At 39.8% G+C, this 18,113-nt stretch overlaps 1 protein-coding gene across 2 annotated transcripts in view; it reads right to left on the bottom strand.

The window, feature by feature from the left end:
• LAMA1 (laminin subunit alpha 1) overlaps positions 1-18,113 on the bottom strand; it is a 142,603-nt gene that overhangs the window by 54,312 nt on the left and 70,178 nt on the right. For both annotated transcript variants that reach the window (XM_039527579.1, XM_039527580.1), the window contains exons 20-30: positions 15,201-15,307; positions 13,953-14,133; positions 11,586-11,722; positions 8,952-9,188; positions 5,954-6,097; positions 5,374-5,553; positions 4,606-4,791; positions 3,789-3,916; positions 2,297-2,417; positions 2,037-2,174; positions 160-281 (exon numbers count right to left, since the gene is read on the bottom strand). In XM_039527579.1, the coding sequence (XP_039383513.1) occupies positions 160-281; positions 2,037-2,174; positions 2,297-2,417; positions 3,789-3,916; positions 4,606-4,791; positions 5,374-5,553; positions 5,954-6,097; positions 8,952-9,188; positions 11,586-11,722; positions 13,953-14,133; positions 15,201-15,307 (1,681 nt within the window). The remainder of the gene's footprint in view (positions 1-159; positions 282-2,036; positions 2,175-2,296; positions 2,418-3,788; positions 3,917-4,605; positions 4,792-5,373; positions 5,554-5,953; positions 6,098-8,951; positions 9,189-11,585; positions 11,723-13,952; positions 14,134-15,200; positions 15,308-18,113) is intronic.

The raw sequence follows: 18,113 nt of genomic DNA, 5'->3' as shown, positions 1-18,113 counted from the left end.
CCAAGTACAAGGTTCAGCCCCATACAGGTGAAAAACAGATGACATGCAAACCCCTACAAGTAAGGAGATATAATAAAGACAGGCCCCTTTATTGTCAGGGTGCTAGTAAGCCCCAGTGTTGTGATCAAATGCACATCAGAGTTCAAAATGTTTGGTTACCTCATTGGGTTGGTTCTGGGACAGGCACAAAGAGAGCAGTCATTGACAGATCCAATTACTTTCCCATAGTAGCCTGGGGCACAAACACTACAGTGCTCACCAGCTGTGTTATCTCTGCAGTTCTGGTACACAACAAGAAATTCACACAGTTTAAAACAGCAACAAGAATGTTATCTCTCCAATCAATAAATTGGTGCAGTCTTTACTAATCATCATTAATATCACAGTCAGCCAGCATTTTCTGTGCTGAAGACCATTTTGTGTTTCCACAAATCAGCCGATCACACTCATGCTTTATTTTCCCTCAATGCCCTGCCAACCATGCTGACCTAATTTCTTTCCTGATCCTCAGACGTTTTTGATATACACTACCATGAATTCAATTAGGGCCAGGAAATGACGGTACTAGGAAAAAAAACTATTAAAATAAATGAGCATCTGATGGAAAATTCAACTGGCTGCCTAGAAGTAAAACAAAGTTTCAATAATCATGATAACTGAACTACAAAATGTTCATAAATGAAGCCTGCGCACCCACTGTTTAATTAGTCCATACAAAATTAGATAGCAAAGAAAATAAATTTATTATTCCCCCTATAGCGATATCAGTGTCTTCTTTTACTAGACAATGCTAGTAGATTACCAGACTAGTTGAGGCTAGTGAACAGTAGTAATGCAAGGTACCCCTCAATCTGAGACCAGCAGAGGTCAGAAATGCCCTAAGGGATCTTGCTACTCAGGCCAGTGGAGATCAGGTGTTTTAAAGAAGTGAATTGCTTGGGCTTCAGAAAGAGGATGATGATTTCCCCTTCTGGCGGAAGCACAATTAACAGTCTTCCAAGAGGGTTACTTATACACACTTACAACCTGAGGTTGAGGGTAGGAATGGCTGACGTTTACTGGAGTAACAAAGTCTGGACCTATAATTTGTGGTCTTAGACTAATAAGTCGGTGAACCTCAAAGTGCTTTCTGACTCAAGCTTAGAGTCGGGTTAGGCCTGGCAAAGCAAGAACTGCTGACAAGCCAGAGGGACAGTAGGAAATATTTTTTTAAATGTGAATTTAACATGCAATTCAAAGAAAGTAAGTCAGCCTTGAAAAGCAAGCACAACAGTAACTTCAAACTAAACATAACAGAGAAAATTATAATTCTTACAAAAAATTATCTGGCCCTTGTACAATTTTGGGGGTGAGGGCCAGTATATTGCTACTTTTTCTCTTCCATCTTTAGGTGCCTATGCTCAGCTCGGCAAGACCCAAGGACTGGACCTTTAAATCTCAGCAGCAAAACAATAAACAGGTAAACAACTGTCTGGGACATACTAAAAAACAAGACAAAAACATATAATAGGAATTTCATAATGTTAAGGTCTTGAGTCAGCTCTCCTTTAAAACATTAATTGATTTCACTAAAGGAAACGAAGTAGTATTACTGAGGACTGGTCTTCACTACAGGTAGATCGCGCTGCTGCAATCAATGAAGCAGCGATCGATTTAGCGAGTCTAGTGAAGACCCGCTAATTCAACGGCAGAGCACTCTCCGGTAGACCCCAGTACTCCAGCTCTCCGAGAACAGTAAGGGAAGTCGACCGGAGAGCATCTCCCATCAACGCAGCGCAGTGAAGACTCCGCGGTAAGTCGACCTAAGCTGCATCGACTCCAGCAATATAATTCACATAGCTGGAGTAGCGTAACTTAGGTCGACTTACCCCCAAAGTGAAGACAAGTCCTCTGATATTTTCCATTATTATGTTTAAATTTATGTGTCCCACTGGAGTGTCACAGCGTCATACGCTTTAGAAATTCTTTCTTGAGCTGGTAGACTATGGACATTGGATGTTCTGGCAAAACCAACACAACAATGGAAATGTACATACCAGGCACTTTCCTGTTTCCAGATCACAGGTCTCACTGTGGTTGTTGCACTGACATGGCACACAAGGAGCAACCAATTGGTGAGACTCTTTTACATTCAGGTCTACATGTTTCGCCCTGTAGTACCCCAACGCACAGCTCTGCATCGGCAGATGTGGAGTGGAGCAGTGAATAAGAAAAAAATATGGGTATATATTTTAAGATGTTTTATCAGAAATAAAGACACACCAAAAGGTATTTTGTTTAATAAGAAGCTGCGTACCTGACATGAGAGTCCAGCATAGCCAGTAGGACACTCACATTGCTCTATGAGGTGTGCTGTTTCTCTGCCCAAATGCATCTCTTCAGCCTTCACTGCAATTTCCATTGAGATATTTGCAATTCTACAAGAAATGTTTAGATGAAGAGTAAGAGAACATGAATATCTAGTGAATAAAGCTGAACCCGAGCTATAAAGTTCAGATCCAAACTTTTGTAAAGTTCAAGGGTGTTTGGATCAGAAATTTTGGTTTGCCATGTCAAAGCCACAGAGTTTTGATGCACAGATAAACTTTTTTCAATATTCAAGAATGTCCTGATGTGGGGGTTTGGTTAGGGCCCATTTCTGTTAAGTATGCTCTTATTTCCTAGCAGATAAATGCATGTGGTGAAATATCATCTCTCTACCATTTTTAGTTCAAAGTAAATCCAAAGGGCATGTAAAATGCTATCATTCTGATTTGGAACTGTTTTACACTAGTAGTGAGGCAGTGTACAATCAGGCCCAATATTTTCACATTAAATACTTTTTATTTTCTCATGAAAGGGCTTGTTTTTCATTTGAAAATTAAAAGAATAGAAACGTGTCAGTACTGCAGTGAGTAAGTCAATAAACATAAGAGTAAGATGGGAGACAGTTCATTTAGGAGATATATAAGCATATCCAGTGCCTCTGCTGTCTTAGTAGACAAGTCATTGTGCTTCTTTATGAGTTTTCATACTAATACAAGCAGCAGTGACACTTAGCACTTCACAGAAAATGAAGGAATTTAGAGGCGATCCTGCTTCTATTCCAGGCAATAGGTGCTTATGTTTTAGTAGTTCTAAAGCTTTAACTTTTTTAATCTCATTGTCTACTGTTATTAAATAATTAATGTCTGACTCCCACCCTCCACGATCTGACCCCACCGTCCAGGGCCGGCTCCAGACCCCAGCGCGCCAAGCACGCACTTGGGGCGGCATTTTGCCGGCAGGGCGGCAGCCGGCTCCGGCGGACCTTCCGCAGTCATGCCTGCGGGAGGTCCACCGAGCGGCTCGGGGACCTCCCGCAGGCATGACTGCGGAGGGTTCGCTGGTCCCGCGGCTCTGGTGGACCTCCCGCAGACGTGCCTGCGGAAGCTCCACCAGAACCGCGGGACCAGCGGAACCTCCGCAGGCATGTCTGCCAGAGGTCCCCCGAAGCCGCGGGACCGGCAGCGCCAGAGCGCGCCCCGTGGCACGCCGCCCTGCTTGGGGCGGCAGGATTCTTAGAGCCGCCCCTGCCACCGTCATTTCCCACAAACTAGAAAGATTGTAATCAATAAAAAAATTTTAAGTGTTTAAAATCCATTAGTTTGCACAACTGTGAAAATTTTAATTTGATAAAAAGTGTAAAATTCTACATCGATATTCTCCATAGAAATTATAAAACATAAAAATTGAAATCTGCCACGCCTAGTTAGGACTATTCCTAGGTTAAGCTTTAATTAATACAACAGATTCAGAGGATGCTTTACCTGCTTTGCTGTAGTCCTTGTCCATATGATGCCTTGATAAGGATATACTCAACGTTGCTAAGCACTGACATGAAGTCAGAACGTGTGACAGATTGGTCAGACACAGAATTAAAGTATTTCCACACATGCTAGGGGGAAGAGAATTCATTTACATTAATTAAATCAGAAGTATTCATGGTCACATACTTGTTTAGAGGCAACAATCTCTCCCCCGTGTCCCTCCACCCTTTGAGAAATATAGTCATTAATCGCAGTGATCTGGTCAAAGGAAGCTGAGTGCATCTCATTTTAGAACATATCTGCACCATTCACTGAAGCTGACCAGACAAGATTGCCAGAGAGCAATGTGGGGTGCTCCTTTCCTCCCTTTGGACAACATACTGATTCCAACACATTCCTAGTCCCTGCCTGGCTACGAGTCAAACCCAAATGTTGATAACCTTTCTGACAGAGCAACACAATATCACTAAACTGCCAGATTGGGCCAGGAAAACAACATTCAAGGGCATTTCATTTGCTAATGCAGATCTCAATCTAATTTTCGAAAGCTTCCCATAATCAGCATTTCAAAGCATTACATAAACAACTGAAGAAACTAAATTTCAGTTTAATTCCCCATTTATTTATTTTCATGACGTGACATTAGTCAGCCATTTTTCTCCTAATGTGCATTTTTATTCAAGGACTTTATTCACTGAGTTTCATTTTAAGTCAGATATTTGTTTATCAAAACACCCACAAATATTTTTTTCTGGAAAAGGCCATCTTTATTCACTTACATTATCACCCCTTCTTTGTTCAAAATGTTTGAGCTCACCTCCTTCATTTCTACTTCCTCCTCACGTCTTACTCCATTTTGTGGGGCAGAGATATCCACATAGATGACCAATTTACTGGTGCGACCCCCCTTTATCAGAATCTGTGGTTCAAAGTTTGACGTGCCAAAGCCATCCAAAGCATAAAAAGCAACAGTATACTTCAGTTTTCCTCCATAGGCCATGAGCTGTTTGGATGATACATTATTGCATTTATTCTTTCTAAGGATACTGGTTGAAAATATATCACTGCCATCAGAAGACTTAAATCTGTCAGTTCTTTGAAGAATTTGCTATAAAATCTATAAACTTAAACTCAGCAAATCCTGCAATAAGGTTAAATACGCATTTCTAAAAAGTAGTCATATGTGTCTCTGTTAGGCTTCTGCTGTTTCAAGGTGTGCCATGCAATTTCATTTAATTTCTCAGTATTAAAAGTTTATAGAATCTATTTTCTATATAAAATGTCATGGTTGAAGTCTCTTTCAGGTTATTTATCAGCAACATTTCTTCCCCATACTAACCCTGAAAAATACCATAGTGATAAAGTATTGATGCCCCCAGACTTAAGAGACAAGTAAAACCTCATGGGAAGATGTACAGTGTGAATTGGTAGCTATATATGCTACAAGTCCGACAACTTTAAATTCAGAACGTTTCAGCTCTTCAATTACAATAGTCGATTTAATTCAGAAACATTTGCAATCAGGGTAAGACATCATATCATGATAAAATGACACCTATTCATGTTCTTAGCTGAAATATCTCACCTGGTCTCCTTGGAACTGGTCTGGTAACTTCCAATAAAATGGCTCCATTTTCAAGTGTTCTCTGACAGTTGTGGCATCCAGTAAAACATCAGAAAACTGAGAAAACACACCCTCAACTGTTCCAGTGAGGTTACTTTGAGAAACCACATGTAGAATGGACTGATCTGGAGTCAAGATTACCTACAACACCAAGAACAATAGAAGCACCCCACAGTATTATTTCATCTCAATTTAATGTACTATAAACAGTTTCAGCTTATGTGAGATTTTTAAAACTCTGTTTAGGAGGAATAAAAATACTATAGCCATGTTACAAAAATGGAGACACAATCTTTATAATTTTTAATCTTTATAATCTTTAAATTTTTAAATTTCTGCAGCAATGAAATATGTGCTTTTAGAAATGGGAATACCAATGCTTAGCTTTCTTAACTTTTTCTTCTTCCATACTCTCCCCACATCTTTTACATACATGAGAGAGTGAACCAAATTCAGCTCTGAATGACAGAACTATGCAATTTCATTCAAGTCACTGTGGTGGCAGAAAATTGGACCCAAAAGTTTAAATTGCTTTACTTACTGGAATTCTCACATGGTCTTCCAATTCTGAGCAAAACTCTGACAGCCCAAAACAGAAACACGGAGTGCATCCTAAAGGGTTGCTAGCATGGAGAGCAAAGGTTCCAGTCTTGCATTCACTGCAGTGAAACCCAAATACATTTTCCTGGAGAAAAAATACATATCCTTACATTTTATTGCTCTGCAAGTTGAATGAAAGATGATATTTTAGGAAAGGCAATGTTTCCCTGCTATACAAATGGTGTAGCAACAAGTTTATAACAGGTATTGTGACTGTTCAGTGTTACTTCACAGTAGCAGTTGTACAGTAGATGCAATTTTTCCATTGTTATACATTACTAACATTTTTTAAAAACACAGCTAATTTATTTTCACGCAAAAATAAGATGTTGGAATATTCTACTAAAAATTAGCAGCCACAAAATTAGAAAAAGATGGAAAAAATTGACTCTCTGTTGATTTTTTTGTTTCTAATAAGTGGGAAGGCTCATAGAGAAGAGTGTTGCTCAGTGTGAGTTAGGATGGCAGATTCTGACCCTGGATGTGATTCTGTGAAATGAATTAGTGAGGTCAATCTAATTCCTAGTGGATAGAGTTCACTTTAAAAATAAAAACCAACACAACTACAGTTGGCACTGATCAGCCACCTTCGCAGCAGCCTCGAGAGAGGCCTTCTACCTCTTTCTACACTTACAGCTATTTAGCAACTCCTTTGAGTGTGCCACTTTCACTTATATGGAGAAAAACTTTTTTCTATCCTTACTGACTTTTAGATGTAGATGTTCACCAGTTGGGCATATTTATATCCCCAATTCGACTGGCACAGGCACATCTTTAACATTTTTGGGAAACAGGACTGATACTACAGATCTCACTAATATCAGTGTATTTAAATGTATCTTTTAAGGAGTGTATTTGGTTGCAATGGAGAAAGCTTAAAGTTTTACATTTGGCTAGAAGCTTTACATCATATGAAAGGGTTTGGATTTACATTAGTCTGTTCCTCCCAATCTTTATAAAGCTTTTTTGTTCTATTTCTGAGGGAAGAAGCTTTTATGGTAATAAAACAGGTCTAGTAGTCAGAATCTTTGTTTTATTTTAGTCCCAACTCCAGTAAAAACTTATTGTGTACAATATAACATTTCTGTGCTTCAGTTTTTCCATCTGTACAATGAGGATAATAATATTTAAGGCACCTATCTCACAGGTATTTTGTGATGCTTAACTAATCATTTTTTTATGTGCTTTGATATCCTGGGACAGAAGGAAGCTGTAGAAGTGCATAGTAGTAATAGAAGACTATATATTATATGGATTTTTGGAACAGGGAGATGGAATAGGAGCTTGCTCCATCCACTCCACTCATCGACCTGGTACGACCTGCAATGGCACACCTTCCCTCGGGGAGACTATTGTGGTTAAAAAATAGAATCAGTTGAATTTGTTACACCAATACTGACTTGGACTCTAAATATATTCTATGGTGGCATACCCAAGATCACTTATTCAGTGACACTTTAAAAACTCCCGCACCCCAATCTGGGTCTATGCTGGTTATATACAATGTATGTATCTTGTGAACCTTGTAACTGATACTTGTAATCTCTCATAACTCAAGCCTGAACCCAGATGTATAGTATCTTCCTTCTTAACTTGAGTAAACTTGAGTTTAAACATTAATAAAATAAAAAGTTTTATTAAAGCTAGACTAATTTGTTAATCAAAATAAGTTATTTTTTTTATTCAGGTTTGTATGTATAAATGCTTTCTATGCATTAGCTATCTCTACAAAGTGGGTGAAGCAATAATTATCTACCAAAATGGAGAATGGAGGGGGGATGTACTTGTATATTACTAAACAATCACCTTCATCAGAAATTGTTCTCCCAGCTATATCCATTCAGATGGTGCATTCTGAAGGTTTCATGCCATTAGCACAACATCCCTAGAGTGTCTTAGAATGAGACAATGTATTTTTCTCTGGCCTTGGGTTGAAATGCTATCTCTGCACTACTAATGAGGTCAGAACAATTTTTCTGTACTGAATTGGTTCTCTCTTGTGTAATACACCTCCCAGAGATGCTCTGAGAAAATCTCTCTTTAAATATGGAATCAAGTTTTTTTCTTTTGAGTTATTGGGTAAAAATTGTTATTATTTATAGTATTGATGAGGCAAAAATCACTCAGGAAATAAAACATTAAATAAAAATGGAATACAAGGAACCTGTATAATTAAAACTTTTTGATGTGATATTCTTGCCATTGAAAAGCTCGTTATGTAGATAGGTGAAATCCTGGTCCCCACTGAAGTCAGTGGCAAAACTACTATAAACTTAATAAGACCTACAAACATTCTCAGGACTCATAGCCAGTCTTGTCTTATTATAATGGGCTTCTGTACCCATTATGAAATAGAGAAAAGCCTATTAATGAAATATGAAAATAAAACAAATGTATCATCATTCATTTCTGATCTGCAATACTAGCTGCTGTCCCAGAGGGCACTCTGCACCATAAAAAAGATTGTCACAGAAATCTTCTTAACCCACATTGCAAAATTTATTTTTAGAATAAACACATGGATTTGCCTTTCACCCAGTTGCGATAAATAAAGAGAACAAACCTGTGTCTGTGTATGTGACTTCAGTATTGCAATTAGACTGCAGTCGTGAAATATTCAAAATCCTATACAAGACTATAAAGAATCTAATCATTGTTCTGTCAGAATGTATTGTGGGAGTTTTAAGCTTATCAGTGATTCAGCATTCCAGCTAGATAGAATCTACCTTTTATGGTTGAACATAGATATGGACCTGACCCTGGTTTCCTAATATAGGAAAATCCCCATTGATTCCTTTGAGAGATTTGCCTATGCATAGGACTGCAGGATCATGTCTATTAATGCGAGGACCACAAGCTGAAAATAAAGTTATAGGGCAATTTAAAACAATGGAACAAACAAAAAAACAGCAATCTCTCACTCCTGTTGAATATTATACCTTGCAGGCACAAATGCCAGTTTCTTCTTCACAACTACATACTCCTTGACTCTCATCACATTTGCCTGCTTTGGTGCCGCTCAAGTCACAGTCACAGGAAACACAGTCTGGGTAGTCCCTATAGCCTAAGGCACACCTAGAACAGTCTTCTCCTCCAAATTCATCTTTACATTGGCATTGACCTCTCTGTAAGTCACACTGGAGACTGGTTGAACCTACATCACTGCAGTCACAGGCCTAAAAAGAAAAATAAGCAAGAATTTTAAGTTCCCATAGTTAATATACATTAGATACTTAGAAGCAACTTTGTTATAACAAACTGCATGGTCACTTTTCAGTGGCAAATATAAAGAAAGCAACATTTGCCAACAGTTATTACACAATGATATCTGATCTAAAGCAAAGGTTCCTAAGTGGGAAGCAGTGAAAAGAAAAAAACTGATATTTCTAATAATTTATGGTAAATATTGAGAAAAGTTGTGTTTAAATACAACCACTTAAAGTTTCTTAAATGCAGGCGCCAATTTGAATTTACTTCAACCTCTACCTGGATGGCAAAAGTACAAGAAAAGGAAACTACGGTATAAACCACTGCACTGTAGGAAGGAGAAACACACTATAGTCTTATAACTTGACTACGCTTTTACTCAATCCTTGACCACGCATCTGGCTGCTTAGTGCCGCTGAGCACTGCAGAAAGCTGCCCTAAAGGGGCAAATGAAGATTTCCCCCAATCTAAGGGATTCCTGGGGTAGCACAAAGCCAGAATAGCTGGCTGAATGGCATTGACTCCCCCATTCCATCTCAGAGGCGTGTTGGGGTTTGCCTGGAGTTGGAAGGGACCAGGAGGAGTGAATGGCATTGCACCAGATCCTGGCCTGGGAGCAGTGACTACCTGCAACTGATGTAATTTAGCTTGCACAAAATTATACCAGGGGCCATTTTAGGCCCAGACTGGCCTACAACGAGGTGCAGGAAGGTAGTTTACAGTTTAGGTGAGCCATGAGTAAACTCACTGCGGCTGAGGATTAACCCCAAAGTGTATTGCTTGGGGCCTGGAGTAAAGTAATTTATAAAATATAAGAGAGAGAAGTGAAAAGGGTTTAGCAGAAAGGAGTGCATAATTTCTCTGTGATGGTTCTATGAAAAGGCAACATTCCATTTTTCTAGCCTAGGAAGTCAGTTAGAAAACTTCCAGGGTTTGCTATATGTTCAACTGTACCAATAAGGCACTGGCCCATTTGATGGGTTGCGGAGTTACACCGCTCAACAGGAAGGCCCAGGAGGTTCTGGGCCTCTCAACTCCTCCTGTGGCTCAGCAAACACGCACAGAGGTCAGGCACAATCCTGCACCAAATATTCAGAATATTAGCTGACAAAGTAGAGATTTAAAACTTGGTTGCCAAACAAGCAAGCAAGCAAGAACTTGTTATAAATCAATGAGATTGCAGGCTTTATTGAGAGATTACAGTAATTTGTTGCAATCCTGATTTTTAAAAAATTAAAATTCAATAAATGCAACAATTTGGCTGACTGCTGTACTGGCCATTTATTCTATTCAGCACTACATTCTGGCAGTACTTTTCAGGTTTCTTGTCCTTGCAGTTCGCCCACAAGAATCACCACTGAAGTCAACTAGTACAAAATTATGGGAGTGTGTTATTGAAATCCCAGACATGTTATGATTACATTAAAGCCTGATCCAGTGCCTTTTCTGAAGTGGGGGATGGGGAGGAATTAAACGGTTGAGGTTAATTGCCTAAAAATGAATACTCTCCCAGTTGGTTACTGCTCCACAGGAACTGCCCTGAGCTGGCACTCGCACTGCTTAATTATAAACTTTTAGCTTACATTATTGGTCAGTTGAGAAGAGGTCCTTCCTGGAGCAATAAAGACTAAAATCTGAGCTCAACATTCCATACGGTGCCATTCAAGCTAATCATCACCAGAGCACTTGGAACGAATTACTTCTCCACGCATGAAACAGGAATCATCCCATAACTTTGATTTAAATAGAATGTTAATCTAATTTTATGATGTCCATAAAGACATGTTAGTCAGTCTACACCAGTCACCCTGCTAACTCAGCAACAGAGACATCTAAGCAAATTATTAATGCTTAATTAATTGGTTGACAGACAATAATATTTATATAATGACCTAAGAATGTGAAACACACAATATACATTATCTATTTAAAAAATGAATGAAGTCAGACGTACTAGATTAGATTGGTTTTAGAAGCACAATATTATGTCTATTTGATAGCACAGTAACCAGATGTCCTACTGACAGTAACTATTGTAGATTCCAGAACTACAGCACCCTTGGCTAGAGTCAGAAAACATATGGCAAACTTTTAATAGGGCCTGTGCTGCAGTCCAAAGCACACACTCTGACAAGATTTTCAAAGATGGATGCCTAAGCTTAGGGTTCTAAATCCATATGTAGGTGCCTATACAAAAGTACCAATTTAAATTGTTGAGTGCCAAGCAGTTTCCACTCAAATCAGGCAACCAGGAATGAGGCATTCAAAACTTGAGGCCACTTCTGACCAACTTACCTACTGATAAATCCCTTACTACAATGTGCATTTCCTAAAACAATTGCAGGGTTTTAGGAAGCATACAATACCTTACAGCCATGTTCAGGATCAAGACCCCAGTGATTGTCCTCACAGAGTTCACATTTTGGTCCTTGCGTGTGAGGGGGACAGATGCACTGGCCAGAATCCTCATTACAGTTGTTCTGAGTATGAGCACAATCACAAGCTGCAAGAGAAATAGGCCCAAATGATTAGTTTTTGCCATTCACTGGGCTCCTCTCACCACAGCTGGGCAACAAGGTAAGTTCCAGCCACTATGACTATAGTTATACTCTGCTTGATTCACATGCATAATACTATTCAGACAGCGCAGCAGTTCATAAGAGTGTTGACAGTAGAATAGACTCCATAGCCTTTACTTTTTCAAATCTTTTCCTTCATCTGCTTGCCTTAAGCGCTCCGATACAATGATGAACATGCTAGAAATTCCTATGAATAAATGTTCTAAATAATGGGCCAGATTCTCCTCTATATCAGAATTCTGCTTGGTGCAGGGAAGGGGAAGGATGGGGGAAAGCAACAGGGAGCCAGTTAGACTGTGGGTAGGTTTACACCAGTCCTAGGGGCTGTTCTGACTCATCATGGGCATGTGGTCCCTAAAGGACCATATGCTAGTAGACAATTGGTAGAATGGAGTGGCGTGGAACAACTCCCCCCACCCGATGCAACCCCTTGATCTCCAATGCAAGGCAGCTGGCACTGCCAGCTGTACACCAATGCAGCATTCCACTCCACTCAAAGAATTCTCCAGTGGCCTGCTGCTGCTAGATTCTGATCTGAGTAGTGTAAAAGGCTGGAATGGAAATCAGAATGTGGCCCAGTAAATCTGCTCTAGGTTATTCAAATACTACAGTGATAGGCATCAGTAGAAGAACCTGGACTGACAGGTAGAAAATTGTAGATTACCAGGAGGTAATGTTTGAAAACATCCTATAACAATTGGAGGGACTGTTACACATTCATAATTTAAGTGGACTATAATAATGGGATTTAAAAAAAAATTGTATCAAGATAGGTTACTTGCATACATTAGCTACCCTAAATATTATGAAAAATGTAAATACAAACTACAAAAAATACAGAGTTTAAGAGAAAAGTTTTGAATGTTTGGGTTGTTGTTTTTTTAATAGACAAAGATTTAAGTCTGGAATTTTCAAAGGGCCTAAGAAAGTTAGGTCCCTTTGAAAATTCCAGCTTTAATTCCTAAAATATATACAGCTATGCAGTCTCTTTGCATTACATATTACCCACTATTGTATTCTGTGAGAAACAATGGTGGTGTTTTCAGTCAGATAAAAGGAGACATTGCAAGCTAGGAGAAGCACCTTGTGCAGCAGCAGCGGCAGTTTCCCCTACTGTGCAAGCACAAGCACCGACTTTGCCAGGGGCGGGGGGGCTCAATCCTCGGCCCGCCCACTCCACCCCTTCCCCCAAGCCTCCACCCTTAACCTGCCTCTTCCCCCGCCACTCCACCTCCTCCCCCTTTACTCCTCACGCCTTGTCCTCGCTCCTCCCCATTTCCGCCAGCCTCCTGTACGCTGCAAACCAGCAGGCAGAAGGCAGTGGGGAGGCTGTGCGCTGAGTCCTCGCTTCTCCCTCCAGCCTCCTGAACACTGCAAGACAGCTGATTGCCATGGGCAGGAGGCGGAGGGAGCAGGGGGAAGGCGCTGATCTGCTGGCGGGAGGCGCTGGGTGGGGGGTGTAGGGGAGCTGATAGGGGGGCTGCCAGCCCACCCTGATACAAGTTGTGCAATGCTGTCTTATAAAGTCGCTGCTCTTCTGCAGAATCTTGCAAGCCGTGAACAAAGCAGGAGGCCAAACGACGTTATAGGGGAGCATTGCACAACTTTAAATGAGCACGTTCTGTTATGGAGCAGGACATAACATTGAAACAACGTTAAGCGAGAGAACGTTAAGTAGGGAGTTACTGTATTGGAAATATAATAAGTGATGTAGCCTCTCAAACTATGGAACACATGAAATGCAGAAAAAAATGAGGGAAGAGAAGAAGTGCAAACAACTATATAACATTATTCACTTTTAGCTTTTACATTTTGGGGGCAAAGGGGGAAAAGAAGATGGTTGCTTTCTGTTTTCTCTGAAGGAGTGGAGACATTTTGGCAAGAGATCGCCGAATAGTTTAAAACTTTACATTTCTCTTGCAATTTTTTTAGATTATTTCAGGCTATTTGAAAGTCATCACTTCTTACAAAGACTCCATAAAGGTTTTTTTAAAAAATCTGTTTAGTAGAAGTATGAGGGAACCATTCCATTGTCAAGGATTTGTGAATATTTCTTAAACAACTGACATTTCCTGAAGTTTAACATAAAATACTTGGTTGAAAGAAACCCTCGAAGTGAAACAAACTCTGAGGAGAACACAGATTACAGCTTACGTGTACAGCCACCATCCTGGAATGCATAAAAGCCATGAGCGCAGTGATCACACTTCTCCCCAGCCACTCCGGGTACACAGTGACACTGTCCTTCATCATTACAATCCTCGGAGACTGAGCCATATTGACTGCAATTGCAGGGAAGGCAGCCAAGTCCAGTATTCAGGCCATAATAGCCATTCTGTTGGACAGGAAGGAAACCACATTTCAGCTAAATTTCCGAACACACTGAAAATGGAATAGTATTCTCTCCCTTTGATCACTTCATATTATCCACTCCTGACGCCTGACCTGCATGAACGTTTGCAGGCTTTGTTTGGCTGTGGGAGGGGGTGGAAGAATCCCCAACATTATCCATTTACTGTTCCTCTATATGTAGGAATGTCCAATGATCCCATTCCTCCAGAAGACCCAGGAGGGAAAGATTCTTTACCTTTGAGGACACAAGGCCTAGCACAGTATGCTCAGGGCCAAAATGCACTAATATCTTCTAACCTCATTTGTTAAAAAGATACTCCCAAGATTTTTCAGGGTACAATTTTGGAGTTGTTTTTTTTTTTCAATTAAACACTTCCCTGAAGTGGTGAAAGTCATAGCACAATTTTGTTAGTGCATCAGGACTATACAGTGAAATGGGTTCACTGTCTAAGCTGTAATAATGCGAACAATGAATAAACATAAAAGATGACAAATAAATTAAGATTAAAGTTCTTTCATTAGGTAGGCTCTCTCATGTGGACTGCCACAGGATTCTTTGCTATCACCACTCTTATTCAGTGGGCATGTGAGGTTGTTAGGAGACTGAATTAGAAGAAATAGGCTGAAGTTTTTAGTATGTTGACAATGCTCAACTTTATATCTCCATGTCATCCAGCCCAGAGAATGTGCACATCTCTTCCAGCATCACGGCATGAACGAGAGCTAGTTGGCTGAGACAAGAGGTAATATCTTTTATTGGATCAATTTCTGTTGCTGGAAGGCACATGCTTTCAAGTTACACAGAATTCTTCTTCAGGGTTGGGGAAGGAAATTGGAGTATGTGAGCTAAATACAACACTACAAACAGCTAGTTGGATGAAATTAAATTAAACTTTTGACAAAGACATCACCTTTCCCTTCTGACCTCCTTTTTATGCAATTATATTATTCACGTTGCATTTAACTAGGCCAAAAATTTCCTCTTTGCCATTGCATTTTGAACCTGATATTCAAAAATATATATTGGTGATAGGGGGTTTCATTTCTTACCATGCATGTATCACATCTTGGTCCAATCACATTTGGTTTGCAGTGACATAGGCCAGTCTCAGGATGGCAAATGTTGGAAAGGGAGCTATTCACATGGCACTCACAGACTTATGTTAAAAAGAGAGGAAGAAAAATCTATTAATGCCTATAGATATGAATTCATTATTATACAGAACAACATATCTCTATATAAAGCACAAATCCAACTGTTGTCTCCCATGTGTTAATACGCTTATGTGCACATGGGCCAAACTAAACAGAAAAAGTTGTGTAGTATTGAGCAGAGATGCACAAAGTAAACCAGAGATGTACCCTGTTGAAGAACCCAAATACTAGGAGTAAAGTTACAACTCTTTGTGCTCATTTACATTTGCTCTCTTCTCCCCGCACCAAGAATATATTGTGGGGAACACATAATCCTACATTTGCAAGGGATGAATAGGATGGCCTAACAGATCACGTACATTTCAAATTTATTTGAGTTAAATTCTGCCTTCTATTATACCAGTGTAAATTCAGTTTAGCACTGATTTCAGTGAGGTAATTCTGGATTTACACTCGTGTAACCAACAGCAAAATCTGGCCTTATGATTCCCAGTTTACACAGTTGAGTTATGTTGGTGCCTGCATTAAGCTTTGTGAACATAAAGATATATTTGACATGTACAGAATGTGTGCAATGAATCTGCTATAATCACGAAGAACATAGACTTTGCACACTTATGTTGCAAAAAATATTTTTCTGATACTATAAAGTCACTGCGGAGAAACTAAATGGATTCTTTGCTTCAGTCTTCATGGCTGAGGACGTTAGGGAGATTCCCAAACCTGAGCTGGCTTTTGTAGGTGACAAATCTGAGGAACTGTCACAGATTGAAGTGTCATTAGAGGAGGTTTTGGAATTAATTGATAAACTCAACATTAACAAGTCACCGGGACCAGATGGCATTCACTCAAGAGTTCTGAAAGAACTCAAATGTGAAGTTGCGGAACTATTAACTAAGGTTTGTAACCTGTCCTTTAAATCGGCTTCGGTATCTAATGACTGGAAGTTAGCTAATGTAACGCCAATATTTAAAAAGGGCTCTAAAGGTGATCCCGGCAATTACAGACCGGTAAGTCTAACGTCGGTTCTGGGCAAATTAGTCGAAACAATAGTTAAGAATAAAATTGTCAGACACATAGAAAAACATAAACTGTGGAGCAATAGTCAACATGGTTTCTATAAAGGGAAATCGTGTCTTACTAATCTATTAGAGTTCTTTGAAGGGGTCAACAAACATGTGGACAAGGGGGATCCAGTGGACATAGTGTACTTAGATTTCCAGAATGCCTTTGACAAGGTCCCTCACCAAAGGCTCTTGCGTAAATTAAGCTGTCATGGGATAAAAGGGAAGGTCCTTTCATGGATTGAGAACTGGTTAAAAGACAGGGAACAAAGGGTAGGAATTAATGGTAAATTCTCAGAATGGAGAGGGGTAACTAGCGGTGTTCCCCAAGGGTCAGTCCTAGGACCAATCCTATTCAATTTATTCATAAATGATCTGGAGAAAGGGGTAAACAGTGAGGTGGCAAAGTTTGCAGATGATACTAAACTGCTCAAGACAGTTAAGACCAAAGCAGATTGTGAAGAACTTCAAAAAGATCTCACAAAACTAAGTGATTGGGCAACAAAATGGCAAATGAAATTTAATGTGGATAAATGTAAAATAATGCACATTGGAAAAAATAACCCCAACTATACATACAATATTAAGGGGGGTAATTTAGCTACAACGAGTCAGGAAAAGGATCCTGGAGTCATCGTGGACTCCATCCATCTTCATCTGAAGATGTCCACGCAGTGTGCAGAGGCGGTCAAAAAAGCAAACAGGATGTTAGGAATCATTAAAAGGGGATAGAGAATAAGACTGAGAATATATTATTGCCCTTATATAAATCCATGATACGCCCGCATCTCGAATACTGTGTATAGATGTGGTCTCCTCACCTCAAAAAAGATATTCTAGCACTAGAAAAGGTTCAGAAAAGGGCAACTAAAATGATTAGGGGTTTGGAGAGGGTCCCATATGAGGAAAGATTAAAGAGGTTAGGACTCTTCAGCTTGGAAAAGAGAAGACTAAGCGGGGGATATGATAGAGGTATATAAAATCATGAGTGATGTTGAGAAAGTGGATAAGGAAAAGTTATTTACTTATTCCCATAATACAAGAACTAGGGGTCACCAAATGAAATTAATAGGCAGCAGGTTTAAAACAAATAAAAGGAAGTTCTTCTTCACGCAGCGCACAGTCAACTTGTGGAACTCCTTACCTGAGGAGGTTGTGAAGGCTAAGGACTATAACAGTGTTTAAAAGAGAACTGGATAAATTCATGGTGGTTAAGTCCATAAATGGCTATTAGCCAGGATGGGTAAAGAATGGTGTCCCTAGCCTCTGTTCATCAGAGGATGGAGATGGATGGCAGGAGAGAGATCACTTGATCATTGCCTGTTAGGTTCACTCCCTCTGGGGCACCTGGCATTGGCCACTGTCGGTAGACAGATACTGGGCTAGATGGACCTTTGGTCTGACCCGGTACGGTCGTTCTTATGTTCTTATATTTTTTCTTACAAAGTAGGGGCAGTTCATCTCTGCTTGGAAATTTTAGATGTGGGTAACTCCCTCTGTAGTCAGATCTCATTACTTTACTGTAGTTTACATACAGTATTCAAGCTATAGTTTTAACATTATTGCTTTGAAAGTGGCCATTACTTTTTTAAACACCCCCCCCCTTGCTGTACACTCACAGCATCCTGGCCAGATGTCTGTCATGGCCAACATTCTTGTGACAGAGGAATACCACTGTCCACAAGTGTCCCTTTGATCCAGTCACTGCTGTTCTTAAATCAGCCGGACTTGTTACTGTTTAGCA

Source organism: Mauremys reevesii, linkage group 2, assembly GCF_016161935.1.
Source record: "Mauremys reevesii isolate NIE-2019 linkage group 2, ASM1616193v1, whole genome shotgun sequence".
NCBI classification, from domain to species: domain Eukaryota; kingdom Metazoa; phylum Chordata; order Testudines; family Geoemydidae; genus Mauremys; species Mauremys reevesii.
The sequence above is the reverse complement of the archived record's forward strand: the minus strand, read 5'-3'. Positions and strand labels throughout refer to the sequence as shown.